This window comes from Schistocerca nitens, chromosome 2 (genome assembly GCF_023898315.1).
Source record: "Schistocerca nitens isolate TAMUIC-IGC-003100 chromosome 2, iqSchNite1.1, whole genome shotgun sequence".
Lineage (NCBI taxonomy): Eukaryota > Metazoa > Arthropoda > Insecta > Orthoptera > Acrididae > Schistocerca > Schistocerca nitens.
This window is the reverse complement of record NC_064615.1, coordinates 369,604,325-369,631,186: the sequence shown is the minus strand read 5'-3', so window position 1 is coordinate 369,631,186 and position 26,862 is coordinate 369,604,325. Positions and strand designations below refer to the sequence as shown.

The window sequence follows — 26,862 nt, the reverse complement described above, 5'->3', positions numbered from 1 at the left end:
CGATACACCTGACTTGTTACAGTTCCTCTGTCAAAGACATGCAGGGGTGTACGTGCACTAATCATAATCCCACCCCATACCATCTAACCACGGCCTCCATACAGGTCCCCTTTCAAGGACATTAAGGGGGGTTGGTATCTGGTTCCTGGTTCACGTCAGATGAAAACCCGGCGAGAATCACTGTTCAGACTATACCTGGACTCGTCCGTGAACATAACCTGGGACCACTGTTCCAGTGACCATGTGCTGTGCTCTTGACACCAGGCTTTACGGACTCTCCTGTGACCAGGGGTCAGTGGAATGCACCTTGCAGGTCTCCGGGCGAATAAACAATGTCTGTTCAGTCGTCTGTAGACTGTCTGTCTGGAGACAACTGTTCCAGTGGCTGCGGTAAGGTCCTGACCAAGGTTACCTGCAGTACTCCGTGGCCGTCTGCGGGCACTGATGGTGAGATATCGGCCTTCTTGTGGTGTTATACACTGTGGGCGTCCCGTACTGTAGCGCCTGGACTCGTTTCCTGTCTGGTGGGATCGTTGCCACAATCTTGAGATCACACTTTGTGGCATACAGAGGGATCGTGCTATGGCCTGCTGTGTGTGACCACCCTCCAGTCTTCCTAGTATTCTACCCCTCATAACGTCATCAGTAAGTGTTCTTTGAGCCATTTTCAACACACAGTCACCATTAGCACGTCTGAAAACGTCTGCACACTTACTCGCTGCACCGTACTCTGACATGCACCAACACACCTCTGCGTATGTGAACTGCTGCCAGCGCCACCGTGTGACGACTGGAGGTCAAATGCACTGCATCGTCATACCCCGAGGTGATTTGAACCTGCAAGCCACCCACCAGAGCGTTCTTTCAACATTGATCACCGTTATCCTTAATTTATGAGCATGAGTGTAGTTTCGTTCGTAGCAGAAAAGACAGGTACATGTAATTAACATAACTCTTATCGAGCCCGTGTGTTGGCTAGCTGTGGAGGCTGATCGCGCCCTCTTTGAAAACCCCTATTTGTGTATCTTATATTCAACGTCCCTGGCAACGCGCAAAGAACGACCTCTCTCGATACATATGTTTTACGCGTCGTGCTGACAAGACGCTTTTCACTTGTTTTTTGATGATGTCGAGGTCATGTTCCCCGCAGTTCGTGTTTACCCAATGCCATGTTAGCAGCCGTGAATTTATGCGTATTCGACAGCTTTCGTGCACGTGTTCTAATCCTGTTATTTATTTTGTGCTAAATTCGTCGGTCTTCAGAACTACCTCCTAAGGATCTGTAGATCTTGTGAACTTAAGTTTTGATTTGAAATTATCGGTGACTGCCAATAGGTTACACCTGAAGCTAAAGGATAGGAGTTGAGTCAATCGAATCGTCTAAAATAGTTACTGCGGAAACGAACGGGCAGACTACCAGACAATAAACGGTGCTGCGTCTACTTCCCACCGGCATAACCCGACCATACAGTGAGTTTCACATTACACTCGCCAACAAATAAAAAACGGAATGGACAATTTTACTGGATATGGACATTACTACACCATCTACTACTACTGCTGTTACTATTTTTATTGTTGTTGTTGTTGTGTGGCTCAATGGCCTGGTACAAGTTGGTTGGTTTGTTGATTTGGGGAAGAGAACCAAACAGTGAGGTCATCGGTCCCATCGCATTAAGGAATGATGGGGGAAGGAAAGCGGCCGTGCCCTTTCAAAGGAACCGTCCCGGCATTTGCCTGAAGCAGTAAAAGTCTTTCAATTGGGTGCCACTTCGGCGACCTGCGTGCTCCTAACCTACTGTAGTTGTTCAACCAAGTGAAGAGGACCTACTACTTAACGTGAAATCAGGCACATCGTTTCGGGCGATTCAGCAAGAGATACCACGCCACCCTTAGTTTCTCATCTCGGCGTTCACGAGAAAAAAAATTGTTACTATTAACAGACTACGAGCAGCTCACATGAAATGCTAATAAAACGAGACATCTGGTAAACCTAATACGCCCTCCAGGCTATGATTCCTGTCTCTTTGTCGAGGACATTGTGCGTAATCTAACAGATTGCGGTAAATACAATCATCCAAGTACAATTCCTGTGAACAATATTTTTAAAATTAAGGGTTATTTTTCTCTTAGAGTGCTTCTTAGTTCCATGGATAGATCCATTACCAAATGTATTTGCCATTTCATTTGCCTTACTAAAAGGCAATATGAGAACCTTCATGTTTTATGTATATGAGTGGATTTCATGTTAAAAATTTGTGCCTTTTATTTTAAGAGTGTAGTCAAACTAATGTGCTTCGTAGGCTAATTATCTCGCACAGTTGTTTTATGTTTTCTAACAAGTCATTCAAATGTCCTGTTTGTGTCTGGTGAAATGGTCAGTCAAATGTCCTGTTTGTATCTGGTGAGCCGGCGTATGTGGCCGAGTGGTTCTAGGCACTTCAGTCTGGAACCGCGCGACCGCTACGGTTGCAGGTTCGAATCCTGCCTCGGGCATGGCTGTGTGTGATGTCCTTAGGTTAGTTAGGTTTAAGTAGTCCTAAGTTCTAGGGGACTGATGACCTCAGATGTTAAGGCCCATAGTGCTCAGAGCCATTTGAACCATTTGTATCTGGTGAAATGGTGAAATGCACTTTGCCTGAAACAAATTGAGTAAAAGAAGGAAGAAAATGAAGCTACAGGACACGGAGGCAGTTGCTTCGTCTCACATCAATATTACTCATTCCACTGTCCCAGCATTCAGACCCAATATTAACCTGCACATCTTCCGTTCTCCTTTCGTGTCAGAGTCTTTCAATACAATTTGCAAAGGAAGGAAGGAATTTCGTCATTAGAGACGAAGCGTAAGTGTACCTACAATAATAAGATATAGGATCAGGAGGGAAATCTACATCTCCTTTTCCCATTTTTTATTGTATCTGTCTTATGAGGCCACGGGAAAACTAAATTAGGCAGAATTTACGGAGATAAGAACACCAATCCTCCCGAATGAGACTCCCAATTTGCTAACCACTGCACCATCACACTTGGTGAAAGTTGACACGGCGTCATGTGTGCTTCTTTTCTGTCATATGAACAGAGTTATATAGCTACCGCAAGCTATAGTAGACTAGCATAATTAAGCATAGACTACCATAGTTTTCCTAGTAGACTCGGACAGTTACGATTCGGTCCGCATTATGTGTACGTCAGGTGTGTTGCATAAGCGTCGGGCGTTACCACAGTCCGATCGCTTTATTTACTTATGCGATGAGTCACCTTAGATTCTCCTAAAAACCAGAAGGGTTTAATCGTCCAGAAACTGATTGTCGATATATAAAGGGTCATGTAACCTACAGAACATGAGTACGCTGCTAGCGTTCATCAGCATGCATCGTCGTTCGGAAGTACGGAACTTATACAATACAAGGACCATCTAAAACAAGACAGAAGCCACGAGTAAATACTGTGAGACCTTTATATCATAATGCAGCGCTAATCATCTACGAGATAACATTCAGACGTGTGGACTCTGTCCACAATTTATCAAATGTGTGGTGCAGGAACCATTACAGCGATCGGGAAAAATTTCGACTGCCACTTCTGAGTTAACTAATGAAATGCCGATGCCTACTATGTGTGTGACCTAACCTGATGAGCGATCTAGTCTCTCGAGCGCCACATCTTCAGTATCATTGGGCGCTTCAGCAACAATTGAGGACCATTTTAACAAAAACGCAACAATAGCCGTTTACAAAACTTTATAGGAGAGTACTTTTTTAGTTTGTTGATTCAAAAAATAAAATACTAGTCATTCATGTAGATAGGAATTGATAAAGGAATAACTGGAGTTCATCACTAAGAGTTTCTCTCTATACCTTCGTCACAGACACAAACTAGATGTCCATGAAGTACAACGTTTCATAAACACTGCACCAAAAGACAGTGATTATCTATTTTTTGTAGCTCAGATAAAGTTCCGCAGAGGAAGAGCCAGTTTAAAATGATGTCATGTCTGCTCCCATTTTAATCTCGCTTTTCCGTGAACCACTCCTGGTAATTCATTCAAGAAAGCTATTATCTAGCAGCGCTGCGTTTTTGAGACATTAACACATTCCAAGAAATGCCTGTGTTCGAAAGGAAAATACACATGAAAACAGTTCTCCCTTTATTGCGGCATCTTCAGCGTGGAAAATTTTGAGCAGTAAACAGTGACTTTTTCAAGATGTGTCTGGAGTGAAAAGAATTTTGTTTTGATCCTTAGCATTATATCACGGGGTTATATAATTCAATTTAGCCAAGTAGCACGTAATTGTAGGGTCTATTAGCGTATCCCACAAATCGAATCGCTCTTCAGTCTCAGAATAATTTATAATCAGTGCGTAAGCGTACTTCAGTCAAATTCTACGGAGGGCTAGAGTGAAATCATTTTAGAGAGCTAGGTGCAGATGTCGTTTCCTGTAGAACGAATTGAGCGGTTCCCTCGTAACTTAACGGTACTTATCTTCTTCTTCTTTTTCTTCTTCTTCTCATTCTCGTCTGCGTCTTCTTCGGCACAGGATTAAGATTTTAGTTTCTTCCGGTTTCATGATTCACTTCATTACGATCGGTGTCTGCTTTGCAGTTCTTTTACAGTTGGGTCGAATTGTTAGTATTTGAGACATTCTTCTTTCCTCTGATTGTTTTCATCTGGTTTGCCGACATCTAGTTTAGTGCTGATTCGCGTTTAGTTCCTTCCTTTTCACGTTATTTTATATATTTGACGTTCCGTACAAAATTTGTTCTTGCAGTCCAACTTAAGTTTCCTTTGGCTTTCTGACTGATCCGTGTATGAGAACCATGCAACAGTGTAGGGACAGCCACAACCTTACAAAGTCTAACTTAGTTTACTTTTGATGTGTGCCCAAATAACATTTTATTATTGTTTCCGAAATAGTTTGGAAACTGCTAATTTTTATCAGTGATGTCTGTCATTTTTAACTTATGTTACATGCCAAATGTTTTGTGATCTGAATCTTGCACATATGCGTAATTATGTATGAAAATTTTAGATTTTATTCTACCTTTGCCTCAGATCTTTAAATGTAAGAACGCTATGCTGTTCACATTTTTGGGTGGTAAACATTACAGTTGACGGAGTCAAAAGCCAAGGCAATTTGACATCGAAAGCTGCGCTCCGTTGCCTTCAAACGCATGCGCCAACTGCGATTTGCTCAATGGAGAAGAACGTGACCGCGCCGTTGCCAGAGATGGTGGTCAGGTCAAGGACGGCTGGAAATGCGGGCGTACGTTAGTGTTTGAATTAACGCCTCGTCACTACTCTTTTTAATCTACTTTCCATTTAACATTAGGCCTTAATAATGGAGGAATTATTTTGAAGTGTGAATGAAATTAAATAATGAACGATATTCTATGTAGAAGGCAAGTTAAGAAGCGTGGATGTCGGAACGACGTACCAAACATTTGTCTTGATAAAAAAGGAACAACATAACAATAGAGATGTTAGTGAAAAAACATATTTTAATCTGCAGCATACAGCTCGTTTATTTGAGAAAGTAGACTCTCCCAGAAAGTAGCCGCAAGTCATCAATGAGTAGTACCGTGACCCACCACAGTGCGTCGCCAAAGGTTCGCTGACGTCAGCCACGAATGTTCTGAGTACAGGGCGCATGCGCCCCAACTCGCTCAATCGCACGCTCGAGCCGCCTCTGCCGCCGTCTGACGTCACGTCCGCCACGATAAGCGCCGATTGCCGAAAGCGGAATGTTGAACAACTCGGCTCCCGGAACAGTAGCGCGCAAAGCGCCCGTAACGGACAGTGAGAACCGGCAAAAATTTGTCCGCACAGTAGTAGGTATTAATCGTTGCCCATTCTCTGCTAAAAGGTGTGATGTTCGATCTCTGGCTGTGCGAAGCCGGCAGGTGTGTCGTCCAACACGCACTGACACCCCAAACCAAGATGGTTCGTACACCCGGCAGCCGAAATGCACAGCGGCTTACGGCAGTTGCTCAGACGAGCTGTGCGGCGGAAGGACAACGAAGAATCGATATCGTATCGGTGGCACAGTGACGAAAACCCACGTTCGATCGATATAAGTTTCTCCTTTGTCGATACTTTAATAATTACGGAACTCGTGGCATATTTAACATCGGGTCTCGCAGTACCACAAACATTTGCGGCAATTGGTTCATCACTGTGTCTACTGCTCTCGAATCTTTGCAGTCAGTGGCATCAGCGGTAAGTTTTTACCAGACGAATTTTTTCACCCTTTGTTGCATATTTGTGTTGTAGCTTCTGTCGGTTACATCACACGTTAAACATATTCAAACATATCAGTGCAGCAAGAAATATTGCAAGAGACGCAGCGGAGACCCACGTACGAATGCTCCTCTATCGTGAAGTCCTGCTTGTTGCTTATGTGTAATGTGGGCATGACAAATGACCGTCTGACCGAGCGAAAGCGGTCGTATTTTCCCGTAGAGTGTACACTTACGAAGGCTAGGGAGTTGTCAGCTTCACTGGTCTGGGGGTTCGAATCTCACATCGGGCATAAGGTTGGTTTTTAAAGTACTGTCAGCGGGTGAGTCCAGCAAACATATGCGAATACACTTCGAAGCTATCAATGTCATTTAACGCTTTGTGCTGTGTCATATGAATACACAATATCAATAATTAAATAGTTGCGGTGGACGTATTCAAAGATTTGTTACTTAAAGGCAGCAAAGTAGTCATAAGCAAATGTTTAAAAATCTATTGCAGTAACACACACAGGCGAGACACTTTGTACGGTTGTTTTATCAAATAAAAGACTTTAAATGCCGTTCCATAATGTTCTGTGTTGTGGTTTTATAACTTCATAAACAGCCTATCCATAATTCCTTGGCGGCGGATTTCTTTTTCTATCATTTAATAGATATGTATCTGTGTTTACAGTTGCTGATATATAAAAAACTGTGTGTCATGGTAATAGCATACTCGCGCAGCTTCCTCGGCCTGCACTCTATCATTATCAAGAGTGCCTTGTTTCTTTTTCCGTTCTTCCTTTTTTATGCTGTAGCTACACCATCTGTTAAGGTGGGTTGCAATCTTTAAGCGACCACAGGCTTCAAATGACAGTTTGCTACACGGGCTGTGGTACTTTATTCCCAGCACGATAACGCTTAACTTCACAGTAATATTAGAAGTGAGTTCCGTATTTCGTTCCAGGATTCAACATCTTACACTTTCTCCCATGTGGACATGAAACAGTCATGCGAGGCGTCACAGTAGAAAGTGTTTACCTTAATAGCTAAAAGACAAAGTTTCTTATCTTACTATTAACCATATGCTAGTGCACTGGCATGTCACATATATTAACAACTGACAATAAATGGTGATCGACGCCATAACGGAATCATATTGCAGTTTATCTCTCCTCCACTGTGTTAATCGAGGAGACGTCTAAACATAACACAAACAGAATTTTTTTAAAAAGTAGTTAGTCAAGCAGAAAGTCATTTTGAATTTTGCAGTCCTACGTAAGTTTCATTACATTTTTTTATTTTTATCTTTTATAGTTTCTGTTCCTCCTAATTCTATACTGGATAAATGAAATATACCGCTGTTGATATTACTAGTACTATAACTTTAATGTGGACGAATTTCCTTTATTCTCTACTTCTCTATTGCTGGTGGTATTACCAATGTACTTCACTGCGATGTAGTGATCTGGCCTGGACGAAATCCACAGACGCGTACGTATTGTCCAGAATTCCAGCCATAGGTCAGCACTGCACAGCTTCTTAGAGAAGAGACTGCAGCAGAGAAAGTCACTGCGGTCTATCGAGCGCTGCCTAGTAAGCACACCAAAGTATATACAGGGCAATGGCCTCACTAGCGTGTTCCAGGGCAGGCAACACGACACATTATCGAGGAGAAATTTTAGACTCTTATCGCACTCCCGTCACACCGATTTTCGCAAAAACCCGTTTGTGTAGAATATGTAAAATTGCAGATAACTAAACCCAGACCAGAATTTGTCAGTTGTTTTATTCAATGTGGCAGCGTCTAAATGACAGGGAAATTTAAATAGAAGTACCACTAGTTTCAAGAAAGCAATACCTGTTTACCGGCAATTTTAAAAAACCTATTCGCACATACTGTGAAAATCTGTGTTGGAATGAAACTTTGCAATAGCGTGTATGCAGCAAAGAAAATTCCTCACAGATTAAGAGCGTGTTCCGAATTGGGATCTGATCTTCGGCCATGGTCATTTGCCGGCACTGCTTTTGTAGTCTGGACTGTTGAGACTGTAAGCTCTGAATCGGGTGGTGACGCATGCTCGAATAACTCAGACAGTAACAACATTGACCGCGAAAGGCAGATGGATTCTTGGTCAGGCAAACGGCTTTAATCTGCTAAGAAGTTCCGTACTCTACTGTGCACAGATGAGTCCCATCAAATAATCTAGACATTACTGTGCGACTGGCTCTGGAACATTTTGTAGCAGTCAAAACCGCTTCATTGGATTCAAAACGAAATTACTAATTAGCTGTGCAAGACAGGTCAAAGTAACGTCAGATGACTGTATTGACCATGTTTATTAAATGTGATCAGGTGCCGCATGCAGTAGCAGTAAGATACCATCAGCCCCCACCCACTCTCCCTGTTGCGGCTGCTCTCCTCTTGAAGTACCTAGGAAAGCTCACGCCAATAAGTTAATTCACAGTTGTTACGCTTTCATTTCCAGATGAGGTTGTGGCATTGTTTCAATTTGCAGCGATAAATACACGCACCATTCTTTTACTCACACTTCCTACTGTGTTCACATTTATCGCTTGTTCATAAAATTTGAAGATACAGATATATAACTGCCGCTTCATGTAGTGATGGAATGGGTAAAGTCTGTTTTAATGTTACTGGACGCCCTGATCATTTGAAAAGAGACATAATAACGACTCGTCGATCCACGCTACACGTCTCCAGTCAGCTGCTGTCCAGTTTCTTGTGTTGGCTAGATGTGCAGCTTTGTATGCCTGTCGCGAAGTACCCTACTCCAAATATTAATGATCGGTCAGAAACTGATGGTGAGAAGTATTTAAAGTAGCAGTTCTTGACCTGACGAGTTTGAAATAGATTGCCGTTGATAAGGGGTGACATTAGTCTCTGGTCCCTGGCGGTTAGCATCTTTTCACGACCACTGTTCTTGCGCTGTGTTATAAGACTGCGAGTTGTGAACCATTCTTAGTATACACACTGAGCAGCAGCGTCGATACACCAACAAATCTGGGAACTCCGCTCACGGTGTGGTCGTGGGCACGTCCAAACATCGAAACTAGAATTAAAATTTCGTTCTGCAACAGAGTGTGCACAGACGTGAAACTTCTTGGCAGATTAAAACTGTGCCGGACTGAGAGTCGAACTCGGGACTTTTGCCTTTCGTGGGAAAGTGCTATCCAGGCACGACTGACGACCCGTCCGCACAGCTTTACTTCCGCCAGTACCTCATCGCCTACTTTGAAAACTTCATAGAAGCTCTCCTGCGAAACATGCTGGACAAGCACTTCTGGAAGAAAGGATATTAGCGAGACAAGGCTTAGCCACAGCATGGGAGATGTTTCCAGAATGAAATTTCCACTCCGCTAAAGCCATGTCTCCGCCGTACCATTTCTTTCAGCAGTGTAGTCCTGCAAGTCTCGTAGAATTTCCATGAAATTTTCGAAGCTAGGAGATAAGATACTGGCGGAAGTGGAGCTGTGAGAACAGATCGTTAGTCGTTCTTGGGTAACTCAGTGAGTAGAGCACTTGCCCGCGAAAGGCAAAGGCCCCGAGTTTAAGTCTCGGTCCGGCACACAATTTTACTGTGCCTGAAAGTTTCACCATAGCTCCTTTGTGACCTTCAGCCACGTTTCCACTTCGACTCATCTTACTAAACACACCATATTGTTCAAAAATTGTTGTGTGCTGTATAGGGAGCAGTCAAGAAGATGTCACTTCAGAACGAATTTCAGAAGTGATTTCAGTTTTTGGTTTGCATTTGAAGTTAATTTTACTATATATTAAATTTTTTACATCATTTGGTTGGTGACCAAAGCTTTTCATGGATGAGTACTTCGCTCCTTTCTGTGCCACACGCCTTGGGTTCCCGGACCGGGTCCCTACAGTGTCTACCACCGGTATCCAATCGGAACTTGTCAGAAAACACGTTTTTTTCCTACCAGCACATCTCCATTGCTGTCTCATGTTTCTGATTCCTGGACGACAGAAGCCAACGAGGTGCTCTCTGCGGTATGGCTAAACTTGGTTCATGCTATCCAGAGGCATCCTTTCCACCACTCCAACCCCCGTCGAACTGATTTGGAAAATATTTCCATAATTTTCTCAAATTACCACAGATATTGTCAGCGGGAGAAGAAAATTACGTTACAAAACTTCCCCCGTAGCTGTAATCTCCCATTATGGATTACTTTCCATTCGCCCTGAGTCTGTGAAAATAAATAATGGGAATTGCTGATAGTCTGGAGCCGGCCGCGGTGGTCTCGCGGTTCTAGGCGCGCAGTCCGGAACCGCGCGACTGCTACGGTCGCAGGTTCGAATCCTGCCTCGGGCATGGATGTGTGTGATGTCCTAAGGTTAGTTAGGTTTAACTAGTTCTAAGTTGTAGGGGACTGATGACCTAAGATGTTAAGTCCCATTGTGCTCAGAGCCATTTGAACCATTTTTGATAGTCTGGAACTCTCGAAAGAGTGTCAACATTGTTTGCAGAAAATGTTTGCAAGTAAAATGATTCGAGTCGTTTCTTTTTTTCTTTTTTTTTCCATCTCCACGCTCGCAGACAAATGACTGGGCACACGAAACGAAAATGTTTATCTCTCCCGTAACCTTGCGCAACGAACCGCAGTGCCTTACAGTGCATCCTGTTGCCCTTGGGTCGATTTATTTTCCTAGTGTCGAGTGAGGCAACCCAGCCCAATGTACCCGGGCACGCCACACTGCGTCCGCAATTCTCATCCACCCCATTCGAATTCTTGAGCGGTTCCATAGTGTGAGATGTTGCTGTTACTTCCATCCACACTGGACAAGCACTCTCAGCTACATTTATCCTGTAATGTGTTACACAGTATAGGAAAAATTACGTCGATATTGGAATTTCTTGTTCGCAGACGATTTGAGTTTTTTTTTATTACTTTGTGGAGTGGTAAGACACTGGACTCACATTCGGGAAAACAGTGGTTCAGATGCCCGGTCCTGCCATCCATATTTAGGTTTTCCGTGACTTCCTTAAGTCGCTTAAGGCCGGAATGATTTCATTGGAAGAGCACAGCTGATTTCCGTCCCCATCTTTAATGACACCACCGTCAGCAGGATGGTAAACCCTATTCATCCTTCTTTCTCGCCCACCAACAGCTGTTTCCTGAAGTGGGTCTGCCATTGCATGCTTTTCTTCCCATCACTGCATGCTCTCCCATTTAAAACCGGGTATCACAGTTTAGGGGAGTTGATTCGTCCAGTCCTTGTATTGATATGTAATCACACGCCTATTTAGCAAAGTAAAATGTATAGCACATTACTACCCGGCCGGTGTGGTCGTGCGGTTCTAGGCGCTTCAGTCTGGAACCGCGTGACCGCTACGGTCGCAGGTTCGAATCCTGCCTCGGGCATGGATGTATGTGCTGTCCTTAGGTTAGTTAGGTGTGCACGAAGTTTCATTAATTTCAAATCTTAGCCTTGGCTTGTTTATGGTAAGACCAGAGCAGGCCACTTCGGAAAATCTGAAGTTGGACCGACAGGGGGCAAACACTCGGCGGAACCACCAGTTTTTAATCTGGCAGCCTCAGGAGAAGAGATCCAGCTTAGGCCAAAACTCTGTACAATCCTAAAATTATTAACGTACGTGGTCTAAGAAGAAATTGGTGGACGTTACAATGATATCGCTGACCTCTGATAGAAAACGCGACGAACCAGGATTGTTTGCACTGTCACATAGAAGCGGTCACTTCTGTAGTGGTAAAACGTTAATGATGAAGATGAAAGAAAAGCAGACATAAAAATGCTTCTCGTTAAGACAAAATGCTGCTCGCAGAACGTACTCTCTGTACTGTAATACCACAGAAGCCTGTATCAAATCGACACACGAGCAGTTAATTAAAGGTATCTGTTTTATCTGAGATGGGGTGCTCCAGTCGCCACGACGATGGAATGGTTTGATGCGCTACCTCACACCTTGAGACCACTTTCTAGCCATCGGCGTGACAGTCAAGCGCAGAATGGGCAAGACGCCCACGCACGAAAGAGATACTGTAGGCCCAATTACAGACAGACTCGATCTTTTCTAGTGTGTCACCGATGAGAGGCGTACCAGCGAGCAAAATGCTATTACAAGAACAATGTTCACCAAGGGCAAAAGGCGTCAAAAAAGATAAGAGAATATTTGTTTTGAATGGGAGGGACAGTCACTAATGTAAAGGACGAAATGTGTAGATTTAGTTCACATCTGACAAATATAGAACAGTTGTGGTTGAAACTGAAAGGCGATATAAACCGTGAGCTAGATAAGTACGTTCCAAATTAAGTGATAAGCCTGCCAAAACCCGCCCTGGTTTTAATGGTACCATTCGTAGCTGTGGCTCATAATCCGTATGTTACATCCAGAGGAACAGCGAGTTGTGAGCGTCAGTGGTATAAATCAGCCCATAGTTGTTCGCATTTTGCTCACATGCGGCTTCTGTCCATGTCACGTCACTTCACCAGCGAGTAAACCAGCGAGATTGCAAAAGACAAATGAATCCTGTCGCTCGGTTCTGATGCGACATAACAGTACCCCCTGAGTAGGATCTTTCGTCAAATAATTTTTTTCGCTGAAAACACTACCTTTACAAATCATGGGAACGCTGAATGTAATAAATATTGGGCTGAGAATCCGTCTTGGCTGTGACAGGTTGAATATCAGAGGCAGTGGAGCGTGTACGTGTGATACGGGATTATTGGAGACTGCGTGATTGACCCTTGCTTCATTAAATGAGTGAAAGAGATGCACAGGTTCTTGATGAAGTGCTACCAGCTCTCCTGGAGGAAATACCACTTGAAATACGTGGGTGTACATGATACCAGCACGATGGGTGCTCGGCAAATTACTCACTTGCAGCTAATGACTCCACGCCTTCAGGCATTATCAGTAGGTGCCACAGCATTTTCTCTGAGGTAAACTCAAAGATTAAGCCAACGCACAAGTTTCGACGATCCAAGAGGATTTAAAACACCGCATTATTGCAGCGTGCGCAGTTATATCGAAGGATCTCTTCAGTCTGTCTAGAAGCCCTGGAAACAGCCACTGTAAACGTCTATTGCAGTAGTCGGCGGGCATTTCAAACTCTTGATGACATAAATTGAATCGTAAGGACATGTTTATGACCTCATTCTTGTGCGATTACCGTTGATGATCTAATTTTGCAATGTGTTTATCGTGTCATTAAATTTATGACGCAAAATTATTATTTAACAATCTGCATAGTTAAATTCCCAGTATTAGAAATCCATTCAATTTTTTACGTGCACCTTTGTTTCAAGATTCTGTCAGAAACAAGAGACAAGAGCAGAATCGTTACTGTAGCTAATTGGTGAATCATTCTTAGATGCCACGTCCTCTACATTCGGTTGGTGTATCCGTGCAATCACGTCAATTTTAAATTGAATTTTTCTCCACTTTTGAATAGTTTTGTAAGAAGAATGCTTCAGCTGCTTCAAGGTGGAGCACCCCATCATCCTGACGCGACAGGTCCGTATAACAACACGAACTTCCGCGTAAAACGACAATCGGTTTCATGTTCAAACCAGACCAGCGGCAATGCTCCTATAGCAGCACAAAAAAACGAGCATGCTCCTCTTTATTAAAAGACTCTGACTGAGAAGTGAGGTACCAGCTGCCTCATTCTAGCATCCTCAGCATCCTTAAAAATTTTCCCAAAAATACTGGCATGCAAACATACTTGCGCTCTTTTTAACACTTCTCGCTCCCACAAGGCCGTAACTGTAACTCGCTCACAACCACTAGTCCATCGCTGTAAGTCTCTCAGGCCCATCCAAACCCAACTGCCCATTCCCACTCATTCATTCGGTTCAAATAAATGTCATTCTCTCTTTTTGACTCTCCAACTGTCACTGTGTCTTGCTTCAAAAGCACAGACGGCTTCGTTGCACCGTGTTACTACTTTCTCCTCTCACCATCTTTCTCTTCCTCTTTGTCATTGTCATAGACTCTCAGTATCACTGGCTCTCACCCACTTCCACTTTTTCCTTCTCTTTATTCCTCTCCCTCTGGCACTGTCTTCTTCACTCGTTTCCTATCACTGTTCTCTCACTGTCTTCTCTGTTCCACTCACAGTGTCGCCCTCTCTTTCTCGCACACGGCCATGGTCTCCTTCGCTCTTTCTACAGCACATCACTGTCTACTACTTCCAGTATTTATTATTTCTCCGTCTATTTCCCACTGCCACTCATTCTGTCTAAGCATAAAAAGTGCGAATACGTTCACATGTCAACATTCTTGCGAAAATTTCTAAAGGTCTGAGGAAGATGCAATGTGGCAGCTGGTAGCACACTTCTCAGCCAGTCTTTTAATAAAGAGGAGCATATTCGCCTTTTTTGTGCTCTGACAGTAGCATTTTTCCGATGTTTCCCTTCTTTACCATGCCACAGCAGGGCGCGTCACTCATTTGAAAAGAATTTGATGGGCCTGTACAAATTGGATAGTTTACTTATGTGAAATTGAAACAACGCAAAACTAATTTTACACCTCAGACCGGATTCAACAAACACAGAAGTTTTGCATATGCTTCAATACTACATCGTGGGACTCCCTGAAACCTTCGGAAAACGGAGACGCTTTACATCATATTTCTCCGTGCTACGTCACTTTATAAATTACGTTTTTACGTCACACCGCATTTTACGTGCAAAAGTAGATTAACTTTGAATCTCTGTATCTGGGAAAAAGATAAAGATATGTAGAAAATTTTCAAGGTTGCTTGACACTGGAATATATTGTAAAGATTATAACCACTTGCTGTGCATAGCCTTCTCGGAATCCGCGACTGCCGGCCGGAGTGGCCGAGCGGTTCTAGGCGCTTCAGTCTGGAACCGCGCGATCGCCACGGTCGCAGGTTCGAATCCTGCCTCGGGCATGGATGTGTGTGATGTCCTTAGTATAGTTAGGTTTAAGTAGTTCTAAGTTCTAGGGGACTGATGACCTCAAATGTTAAGTCCCTTAGTGCTCAGAGCCATTTTTTTGAATCCGCGACTGGGGTTTGGTCCGCCGCTGATGGCGAAAATGTGATGAAAAGGCTTTCTCTGAGGTTTCCTCAGGAACCCCCCATATTTACGCAAATGCATTCATTCGTTCGTTCATACACAGGTGTACCCGTCAGTTTAATTAAATCGCGGGTATACCCGTCATGAATCAATCTATTTAAATTTGTGTGCATATTTTTATGTGTACGAGCAGGGTAACTTTGAACCTCTGTATCTGGGAAAGGGATAAAGATGTCAAGAAAAATTTCAAGGTTGTTCGATACCGGAATGTACTGTAAAAATTTCAGCCATTTGCTGTACTTAGCCATTGGAATCCTCGGTCGGAGTTTGATCTGCTGGTGACGGCAGAAATACGTTTTTATGCACGACGTTTTGGAACAGAGTGGTAAGCATGCTATCGCATGCACACCGATAAATCTTAAGTTCTCAGTATTGTACTTCGTCCGAAACCACAAAACAGATTTGTAAGAGTGAAACTCCTTAGAATTCGTCTCGTTTAGAAATACAATACTAGCAGCAGAAAATACTATAGTTCCATTTGAAAAAGCGAAGTTAATACCGATATCTCTATAATTACTGTAACTCTGACATGTATGCGTCTCTGAAGGACATTGTATTGTGAAGATACGGACATAGTATAAACACAAACATTGCAACTATCAAAGAAACTACATTTACCTGGCGAAATGTGTATCAGAGGCTCAGAGCAGTTATTCTCTATCTCAGGCATGTAGCAGCGCTTATTGTTAGAGCGCTGTGTTTGCAGTGGAATGAGCAACGTCGAGATAGGACTAGCAGTGAATAGAAGAGTGTGCTCTCCAAAGATCGTGATTCAGCTTGCATAGTGACTAAATTTTACTGGAAGAAAAGTGCTAATTGACGCAGCCGTCGGAACGTCGTGGAAAGTACCTGTGGTGCTCTCGTGTTGAGAGGAAGTATTATATGCACGCAATAAGACGGTGTCGTGACCTTTCCGACGTGTACTACGCGACCCGTGATGTCATCATGTTTTCGACCATAAATATTTTAGCAGTAGAGTGTTCGACGGTTTTAGTAATAAGTACATCCCTGACTTTTTTGTCACGCTTAGAACTAGCTATGCTATAGGACGTAAGCTTGTTTGAATGTGTGTTTTATTTTTATTATAGTTTACCTTTCTTCTTTCTTTCTACATAACTGCAGCAAATGAGTAAAATTTTTATCTTAATTAATAACTTCTAATTTATCACTCGATTTTTTTAAAGAAAGCCGGAAATTGTAAATATCTTCTCTATATTTATGCATTTTTTCTTGTTTTGTAGAGAGAGGCCAATGGAATCTTTTCTTTAAATTTCATATGTAGCATTTACTGATTCCTCCTTCTGCTTATTTGTCAGTAAGTATACTTTCGGATATTTTTGATGTATTGAGGAGTTTTGTTTCCTATCAGTAAACCCACAATCCCGATTCTCTGAAGAATCGAACTCCGTTATATAAAACAGCTGCCGACATCTGATTGCTTTGCGAATGAGTTCATGTGTTGAATATTTGCATGTAAACGAGAAAAAGTTTAGGAACGGTCGGAAATTATTTTCAATTTTGTAGAAAATCGGTAAGTGCTCTCACTGTCAAACACTCAGTATAGTTAGGGTAATTTGCGCTCCATTTTAAGCAAAAGCTAGTTTTCACGCATTTCAATGTTTACGACGTCTTACCTCCTGAAATGTGCGTTGCATAATGATATAAATATGCAGGTACATTCAGTGTTATATGTTGACAGTGTCTGTAAAATGCGTTCCGAATAAAGTTAGTAAGGAAGCAATAGATCTTAACATCATGCTTCATTCGGAAATTTTACTGCGTGGACAGCGAAAATGTAGTAAGCGAAAAACATTTTTCCTTTCATCATTTTGTGGGTTTTTTTTCTTTTTTTTGGGGGGGGGGGGGGATGCCAACGAGAAAAGTTACATGAATGTTTGAAATTGTATGTAAAGTTTGTTGGAAGTCGCTAAATGCTCCCATTCTCAAATACTGAATGAATATGTTCTGGGTAATTTCAGCGTCATAAGTTATGGTGCCTCTAGACTTATACACAGCTTCTAACCGTAAGACTTGTTTATTGCATTAAACCTCTGGCATAAAATAATACCTCGCAATGAGAAAAGATTATGAAAGCACTTTAAAATTTTAAATTCTGTCAGCAACAATACGAAATATTGAAAGTCAAATTTTTGATTAGATAGGCAGTCTGCAGCTGGGATATGGTGACCGTCCACTGGCGTAGCCAAAAAAATGTGTGTGAAATCTTCTGGGACTTAACTGCTAAGGTCATCAGCCCCTAAGCTTACACACTACTTAACCTAAATTATCCTAAGGACAAACACACACACCCATGCCCGAGGGAGGACTCGAACCTCCGCCGGGACCAGCCGCACAGTCCATGACTGCAGCGCCTGAGACCGCTCGGCTAATCCCGCGCGGCTCACTGGCGTAGCCGTTTAGTAATATAGGGTGTACATAAAGTCCGGGAACACTTTTCAATTATTTATTGCACAAGAACTGAACATAGTACAGATGTCATACATATTGCATTTTGAAGAGAAATTCTGAAAGTTCTTTTTTACAAACATGCGATATGCGAACCGTGAGTGACCCGGCAGACGTCAATACGGTAGTCGAATTCTTGCCATACCCGTCCTAGCATGGCATCGTCGACTGTGGCAGTCGCTTCCCGTGTTCTCTCCCGGAGCTCTGCTACATCACGTGGTAGAGGCGATACGTACACCAGATCTTTAATGTGTCCCCACACAAAAAGTCACACGAAGTGAGATCTGGTGATCGAGGAGAACATTTCGCGAAACAGCTGTCCCGTTCTGTAGCACGGCCGATCCATCGATGCGTCAGCTCCGTGTTCAGGAACCCACGAACTTCACGATGAAAATGGGGCGGAGCCCCATGCTGCTGAAAGATGAACGGAGAGTCCGATTGCATTTGAGGCATCAGCCATTGCTGCAACATGTCCCAAGTAGGAATATCCAGTGACAGTGCTCTCGGCGAAGAAGAATGACCCGTACAGTTTTCGACGTGACAAGGCACAAAAAACATTTACCTTTGGAGAATCACGCTCAAATTCAATGCATTTGTGAGGATGCTTTGTACCCCAGATTCGGCAATTATTCCTGTTCACTTTCCCATTAGTGTGGAAAGTGGCTCTTCGACGCTAAAAATTAAGCGATCAACAATGCCATCCCAATCCTCATTCAATTGTTGGCAACTGCGAAGAAAACTCAAAACGCTTATCTTTGTCGTCGTCATTGAGCTTCTGCACTAGCTCCAGTTTGAAAGGTATCATAGACAGCTTCTGCCGCAGGTCTTTCCACACTGTCATTGGAGCCATTTCGAGTTCACGGGATGCACCACGCACCGATTTCTTTAGACTCATGAATGTCCCTCCTGCATGCTCCACATTCATTTCACTTACACTGGGACGTCCGCTTCTCTTTGCCGGGCACAAGCAACCCGTCGTAACGAATTGTTGTGCCGGTGGTACTGGTTCTATACGTCCGTTAAACAGCTGTAGCACACGGAAAGCTCGCTTCGCACCTGAACTCGCCATGTTTGCGACTATTGCTGACTATCGGCAAATTACCAAACTACGCTGTGGCGGTATACATGACGAAAAAAAAAACTTTCGGGGTTTCTCTTCAAAATGACATATGTATGATATCTGTACAATGCTTGGTTCTTGTGCAGTAAATAATTGAAAGTGTTCCCGGACTTTATGTACAACCTGTATATTGGGTTGGTGCATAAGTTCGTAGCGTTTTTCCATGCGTTTCATAAACACAACAGATAAACATAACAGAGACTTTAGTCATCTATAATATATTCTGTTTCCTTATTTACAACCGTCTGGCAACGTTGGGGAACCGTACGATTCCGCGGCGGTAGAAATCAGCTGATTCTGAGGCGAAGAACTGGTCGAGCCATGTTCGGAATGCATTTTCATACGAAAAGGAAATTCCTTGAAGGTTTGTCGATAGAGAGAGGAAAAGATAAAAGGCTGATGGTGGAAGATCAGGTGAATAACCTGTATAGTGTTTTCGACAGCGTAACAGAATGCGGGCGGGTGTTATCATGGAGTAGCATCACTTCACGCAGTCTTCCTGGTCGTTCGACTGCGTCTGCAAACCGTCTCATTTGTTGACAGTGTCAGTAGTGATGGTTACACCTCGGGGAAGCAATTCGTTGTACACAACACCGTCGCTATTCCACCACATGCATAACATTATCTTTGAGGAAAGCGACTGGGCCCCTTTGAAGAAGCCATCCTGACATTTGCCTTAAGCGACGTAGCGAAATCACAGAAAAACTAAATCGGAATGGCCTCACGAGGGTTTGAACCTTCGTCCTCCCGAATGCGAGTCCAGTGTGCTAACCACTGCGCTGCCCCGCTCGGTGCCTATGATTAGCCCTGGTTACCATGTGGAAGAGCCAGCAAACAACCCCACTTAGCAGAAAGCGTGAGTGTGTGTAAATCCTCTCTTCCTGTGGATACGCTGCCTAAAGCAAGAAGCCGGCGAACCCATCGCTACGATACGAAGTACAGAAAGTTTAATGAGTGGCGGGTATTGATATAAACCCACGCACAGCTCAGCCCTTCATTTTAAGTAAAAGGTAGTTTTTCACACATCTGGTGCCGTATCTCCTGAACTGCGGATCGTACATTGATATAATTTTGCAAGTACATTCAGTGGTATTGTGTGCACACCGTCTGCAAAATGTACTGCGAATAGTGTATGTTGTAAAGAAGTAATAAATTTAAAAAATGATACCTGATACTGAAGTTTTACTGCAAGATCACTATAAATTTAGTAAGTGATATACTTTTTCCTTCTGTCATCATTTTGTGGGGGGTGTCTGCGATAAAACGTTTCATGAAGGTTTCGAATTATGTTTAAAGTTTGTTGGATGTCGCTAAGTGCTCTCATTCTCAAATATTGGATGGATAGATATATCTGGGGTAATTTGCACATAGTGAGCTACGCTGCCTGAAGACACGTACAATTCATAATTGCAATACTTGTCTCACTGTGTTAAACCTGTAACGTAAGATTATACCTTTTAACGAGTAGATTATAACAGCATTTTAAATTTTAAAATTCGGTCGAAGTTTTGGTGCCCCTTGGAAGCCGTTAGATAGGCCACCTGCAACTAGGACTTTGCACTGTTAGTAATGTAGATGTGTCACACCAGCAAACATGCAGCGAAACAGACTTCTTCTCTATCCCGTTATTTCTTCGTTGATCCAAGTTCTTCTATCTTCTTCCACAGACATTGGTTTTATTGAAAATTGTAACCACAATGAGAGTTTCGAAGGGTACAGATATCGATCCTATACTGGAAGGATCGACTCTACCCTCATGCTACTTTGCTACAGCGCAGACACATCGCTGACGGGGATGCCCCATCGTTGTGGGAGGAAGAGACTCCTGGACATCTTTTGGCGCGGAGTAAGGAAGACGAGTCTGAGAAAGCCTACAGGGCTCGTCACGAGAGCTCGTGCTTCTTGCATCGCACGTAAAAGAAAAAAAGATGAATTATTGTCGTAACTCAGCAGGGCCCGAGTATGCTTACAGAGAAGATCGCGAGTGTACGAAGGTGAAATATTCTGTGAAAAGAATTTTGAAGCTCACATTTAAATTTCGTATCCGCGAGAGGCGTTATGTAATGAAAAGGCGATCGTACAGTAATGAAACGGCAATGGTAAACTCATGCAAGCGGGTGATAAATGAGTGAATGCAATCTGAACCAGTACAGACGTGTCACTTGAATTTAAAGTGGAATAAAATTAATGTATCGTACAAAAAAGTGTTCGCATATTAAAACCTCTTCGTTACTAATAGAATGTTTTGGAAGGAACAGAATCATTGCAACTATTATTTAACTGTAATCATCTATGACAAGGCAATGAAATAGTAGTAGTGGCTTAACAAGTTTCAGTACAGAAAAAAGTCTTCCACACATATTTTGAATAATGTCTGAGCAAAACTTACGATCTCGATGTGTATTGTATACATTTGTCTGAATTGTTTCAAAAAATTGTCAAATTTCCTATCCACAAGAACAGTTTCATTTTCACACAGGATTTTCTGTGTTTATAAACAACCGAACACAAAGATTCTTTTGCCAGGAACAACCCATCGTCAGTTTTCAAAAAGCTGTTACCTTCAGTTAATTTCAAATAATCTTCACTCAGTTGCATCTGAGAACGAGAGCCAAAGTTCTGGACCTTTCCAACAGTTACTCTTCTTGTTCTGCACAATTCAGTCTTGGGGTTCTCATAATTTGGTACATTTCGACGAAATATAAACCTTTATCTTTCATATCTTGAATTCCTCTTTAAAAATTTGGAAAACAGTCAGTCTTTTTATCGCGGGTTCTTTTCCCGCAGTTTCGCATTCGTTTTTTAATCGGCACATCTGTTTCGTCGACTAATGACCTCAGCAGTTGAGTCCCATAGTGCTCAGAGCCATTTGAACCATCTGTTTCGTCAGGTGAGCAAGACTTGTGCTGTCCAGCCATGATCCCACCGTTTACAATTTTTTGATGGTCTTGGCACTTGCTTCGTTTGGAATGCACACAAAAGCAGTTCCTATACTCATCACATTTTCTGTTCAACTCGTAGCGGTGACCATCTTTGAAAGACACAGCTTTCCTTTCGTTGCAGTAGTGTAATTATTTCCATTACACTGTATAGAACACAAGTACCGTACCTTACGAAACTGCGCGGCAATTAAGGCTGGAACGAGGGCACCGGTTGACTGTCCGTGACAACGCTTCTGCTTTTGAGGAACAACTGGCCATTTGCTCTGATCGGAAATACCACTGTGCAAAATCGGTTGGTCGGAAGTGCAACTGTAATAGTGTGCAAATGCTCAAGTGACTTTACGTTGCTACAATTCATCAAGCAACTTTTTACCAGTCACGGTACCTCTGTACCGCGTACTACTTTTGTTTCAAATGGATAGTGTTCCACCAGCTGGCATAATTTTGTACTAAAAATAATAGTTCTAGTACGTCTCTGTTTTCTCGTTCGTATTTCGTTGGCTTTCCACTTTCCTGAAAGCTTGTTATTCTTAGTTTGTGTAGGCCGTGAAGACAACTTCTGACAATACCGATTGTAATTTCTATTTGTGAGAAAAAATGATAACCTCCTTCGTAACGTTTAATTCTTAAACGATTTAATAATTTTCTGAGTTTACAGTGAAGCAATTAGATTTGAAATTGTTTTCCAAGGAATCACAATGACCACTGTGATATAGTCTAGCTAGTTGCAGATTAGAGCATATTTTAGGGTAACATTTCCCCTCTACGAAGTTACCAGGATTGTTGTACATTGTCTACCATATTGGAACTACAATAATTAGTCAACGTATTATAATATTAGAATTGATAAAATGGCCCAGGGTTGCTTGATTACGTGATCGTGGTGCTTGAACATAGCATTTACATGAACAAAAATTCGAAAAATCGTATTTCAGTAATTAAAGAAATTTGTTACAGACGATTTTATAACTTCTGACCACTCATTTCTGTGTTATTCAAAAATTACTGCAGGCTCAATAATAAATAAACCTCAATATTAGTGAAGTTAAATGATTGCGATACACTATGCATACTATGTTTTTCTTCTCCTACAGACCGTGATACAGCAGAAACCTTTCAAACCAGGTGTGGTTCCCAGAAATATGGTACAAAAACCCATTATTCACACGAAACACAGCAGAAAACGTTAGCGAAAATTACTACAGGGCGATGATGCAAGAAAATATAGCATTCCAAGACAAAACTTTGTGAACCAACTAAATAAGTTGTAAAGTTGGAAAGCCCACGATATTTACTGTAAAATAAAAGTAGGCTGCTTTAAAGATAACATGCCTGAGTAGGAATTGGGAAAGACGTTTTTAGAGAGACATAGTTCAGAATTTTCTCACAAATTTACAGTCAATACTTCAAGGAAGTGGCTGCTGTAGATTGGAATGTAATCAGTATTTTTTTGAGTAATGCAAATATGAGGTTGAAGACATTCTTGACTCAAAATATTTTCAGTTTTGACAAAACTAGATTTCATCACATGCCAACAAAAGGAAAGCTCTTGTTTCACTGGACAGGCCAGTATCCTGAGAAAACTGAGAATGCCTTTAAATCAGTCTTAGGGTCATGTTCTGTGGGAATGCAGGAGCAGGTTTCCTTCCTCCATGTGTTATTTTTAAAGGTAAACAAAAATGGACTGACTAGATTCAAATTCATATCCAAACACAAGTGAATTTGTCTGAGAAAGGATGGATAGGATGGAGAGTGTGGTTGGTTTCAATATCCCTTCCTCCCCTTTGTCTTAAACAAAGAAAGAAGGGAGCAGAGGTTTGGAGATAAACTCACGTCTCATCTCAATGAAAACTGTGGAGCTGTGTTAGCAAACCATCATTAAGTTCATCTGCCTGCCATCAAATGCTGCTTATCTCCTGTCTCTAGGTGTGCCATATTTTTCTTCACTGAAGAGCCAGAGAGATGTTGTTTCTCAGTAGAGGAAGACTCCAGAAGGAGGAAGGGAGAACTGTCTTCCAAAGGATACATTTAGTAGCCTACTGACGAAGGTGTTGTAGTTAGGTGAATGGGGAGTTCTACAAATTTACTGAAACAGTTTTAGAAATGTGGAATACATCCTTTTAACTGTGATAGTCATATAGTGACTCCCTGGCAGAAATGAGTCTTCTGTGACGATAAATATGGGAACTGAATTCAAGAAATATTTGGGGACAGTGTCACTCAGATCTCAATGTGAAAGTTGTCTAAAAGTGTAAGATGCCCATCAAACCATGAATAGTGTGTCAGTAGATGTTAGGGCATATGTCCAGGACACTCATCAGTATAAAAAAATCTAACTGACTAACAGACAATGTGTCAAAAAAACTAAAAATCATTGCAAACTCATTTTGTTTCACAGCACAGAAATCTTTACCACCATTTAAAAATTCTATGAGTTAATAATATCATTTGTGCACTAGGATCGTGAGTAATTTTATCTTCGGTAAACCTAGTTCCATACTGTGAAAGTTTTTCACTTCTAATTTACTATAAACTTTCATAGCCATGTGTTGAGTCTGGAAGCAGAGTTTTAGTCTGTGAGATGCTAACAGGAAATTATCTTTGTTTCTTGTGCCATACATGTATTCAATATGGTTTTCTATAAAAAAAATTGTAGATTGGTATGCAAAAAGATAAACAGTTCACAATTGTAAATACATCGAATAGCGTAGTTAAAATTTTTAGATGCCTGAATAAAGATTGGCACGAGTCCTTAGGCTTAATATTACATATATTTCTCATAACAATTTTTTTGAAGTGATGATATCCTATTTACACTACTTGCATTCCCTAAAATAGATTATTACATATGATACAACAGTTTCAAAATAGCTGTAGTAGACAGCTTTCCTGTTCATGTCACTTGCATAGGACAATATTGTCATTGTGAATACAATACTGTTTAGCTACAAATAAAACTGAATGGGATGTTTTATTTAGAGGTAAATCATTCATGTAAAATAAAAACCACATTTAGGCTTAAAATGGAACCATGAGAACAGTTTCCTGCTCCTGATGTTACGACTACCCTTTGCTTTCCATCTGTTAAATGGGATATGAACTACTTCAAAGCATTGCCATTTATTCCATATCTCTCTAATTTATTTAAAAGAAGAGAGTGGTACACAGTTAAAAGCCATTGTAATGTCACAGAAAATTCCTGTGATTTTTTTGGGATTTGTAATTTTCTGAAAAAGTTTGTTGGTGGCACATGTTGTACTCTCCCCTTTCTGGAAGCTGAACTGATTTAATGTCATGATATCAGATTTTACTATTAAATTTTGGACCTGGATTGTAACAACTTCTTTAAATATGGCACTTTTGACAATAATGGGAGTAGAATCTGTGGTCACTAGTTTCCTACATCTTCCTTTGTACCTTTCTCAAACAGTGGCTTTTCTGCTGCATACTTGAGAACATCTGGGAACCCACCTTCTTCAAGTGACTGGTTTATTATTTCAGATAGCTGCGTATTCTAATTACTCTGGTATGTCATCCCATCCAGTCATTTTTTAAATTATTTTTGATGGATATACTACTTTTTCTGTATCTTCAGCTATAATTTATTCAAATTTATTTAAAACTTCCATGTTGTCATGATTGAAACCGGAGGTTTTGACAGTATATAGGTTACTGCTTCCGTCAAAATCCGATTTTGATACATTTACTAAAAACTCATAGCAATATTCCGATATTTCTGAATGGTTTATAATGGATTTGTCACCCGTTTTAATTTTGGAGACCTGTGGATTGGTGGCTATGACACAAAGTTCAGAATTTATGTCTGACCATACTGCCTCTGATTTATTTGTATGGTTCAGAATGAATTTTTTGTGTGCCGTTTCTTTTGCCGCCATTACCACGTTTCTAAATACAGTTTTATATTTTTTTACATAGTTTATAAAATTTAAATTTGTATTATTTTTTGTTTATTATGTAAACGTCCTTTTCTGGCACTGTTACACCAGCAGTTATCGATTTCAGTCTGCTTGTAATTTCTTTATGGGGAAAAATTTCATTATAGATATACAAAAAAACTTTCAAGAACTCTGTCATAATTTTTGGAGCTTATAGTACACTGATCCACTGCCCGTTTTACTTCTTCAAGCCTATAGGCATAAAGACATATTTTCCTTACTGGTGTGTTATGTTTTTCTAATGGCTGATTTGTTTATTTTTGTTAGCTCAAAAAACAGTGCAGATTGATCAAAATTACCTATCTAAATCAGTGCAGAATTTTTTGTATCACCAGATGAATGATTTGTCATAATATTATCTATTCAGGTTGCTGTTTGTTTAGTCACTCTCATGACCTTTGTCGATTTTGGCTTGAAACCAAATGCTTGAATCAGGTCAGTAAAGTCTGTTGATTCACTGACGGTACTGGGAATTGAACCTGGGGTCTGCGTATGGCACTAAACCAAGCTGACCACTCAGGTATTGAAGACAGACAACTTTCAACATATCTAACCCATAACATATTCACATATTTTTCCCTGACAGGAAACTGAATGTGTGCTGAATACTTTCCATTAATGTACTTCTTTTCATTTCTTAATTTTAAGTTGTGATCTATTTAGTGTGCTGAAAAGTGAGCACGACCTTACAGCTTATTAAGCTGACAGGGCACATTGTTTTCCATTGCAGACATGGTTCCAGCACGTGTGGTGCTATACTTCCTGTCATTCTCCGGTTTCCTGGTGAGCTTCATGATGCGCACTGACATCAACATCGCCATTGTGGCCATGGTGCGCATCCCACCACCTACTACCAATGCCAGCAATGCAGATGCCCTCTACTGCTATGATCCAGCTGCCACATCCGAGGCCACTGCCAATGACTCACTCTCTACTGCTGCAGAGTCACCTCCGGTAAGTAGATAACCAGTAGCCTAGCACTCGCAGAAAGCCTTGTGGTTGCTCTGCATTTCCATGCCAAGTGTCAGTTTGTTAGGTTAATCCATCTGAGGT

The 26,862-nt window shown here is 41.7% G+C and overlaps 1 protein-coding gene across 5 annotated transcripts in view; it reads left to right on the top strand.

Moving 5' to 3' along the window:
• The window catches only part of LOC126236194 (sialin-like), a 395,476-nt gene that overhangs the window by 306,812 nt on the left and 61,802 nt on the right, over positions 1-26,862 (top strand). For 4 of the 5 annotated variants that reach the window (XM_049945299.1, XM_049945297.1, XM_049945301.1 and 1 more), the window contains one exon: positions 26,540-26,763. In XM_049945299.1, the coding sequence (XP_049801256.1) occupies positions 26,540-26,763 (224 nt within the window). Of the gene's footprint in view, positions 1-5,764; positions 6,218-26,539; positions 26,764-26,862 lie in introns of those variants that run through there. The other variant, XM_049945300.1, reaches the window with a different exon arrangement.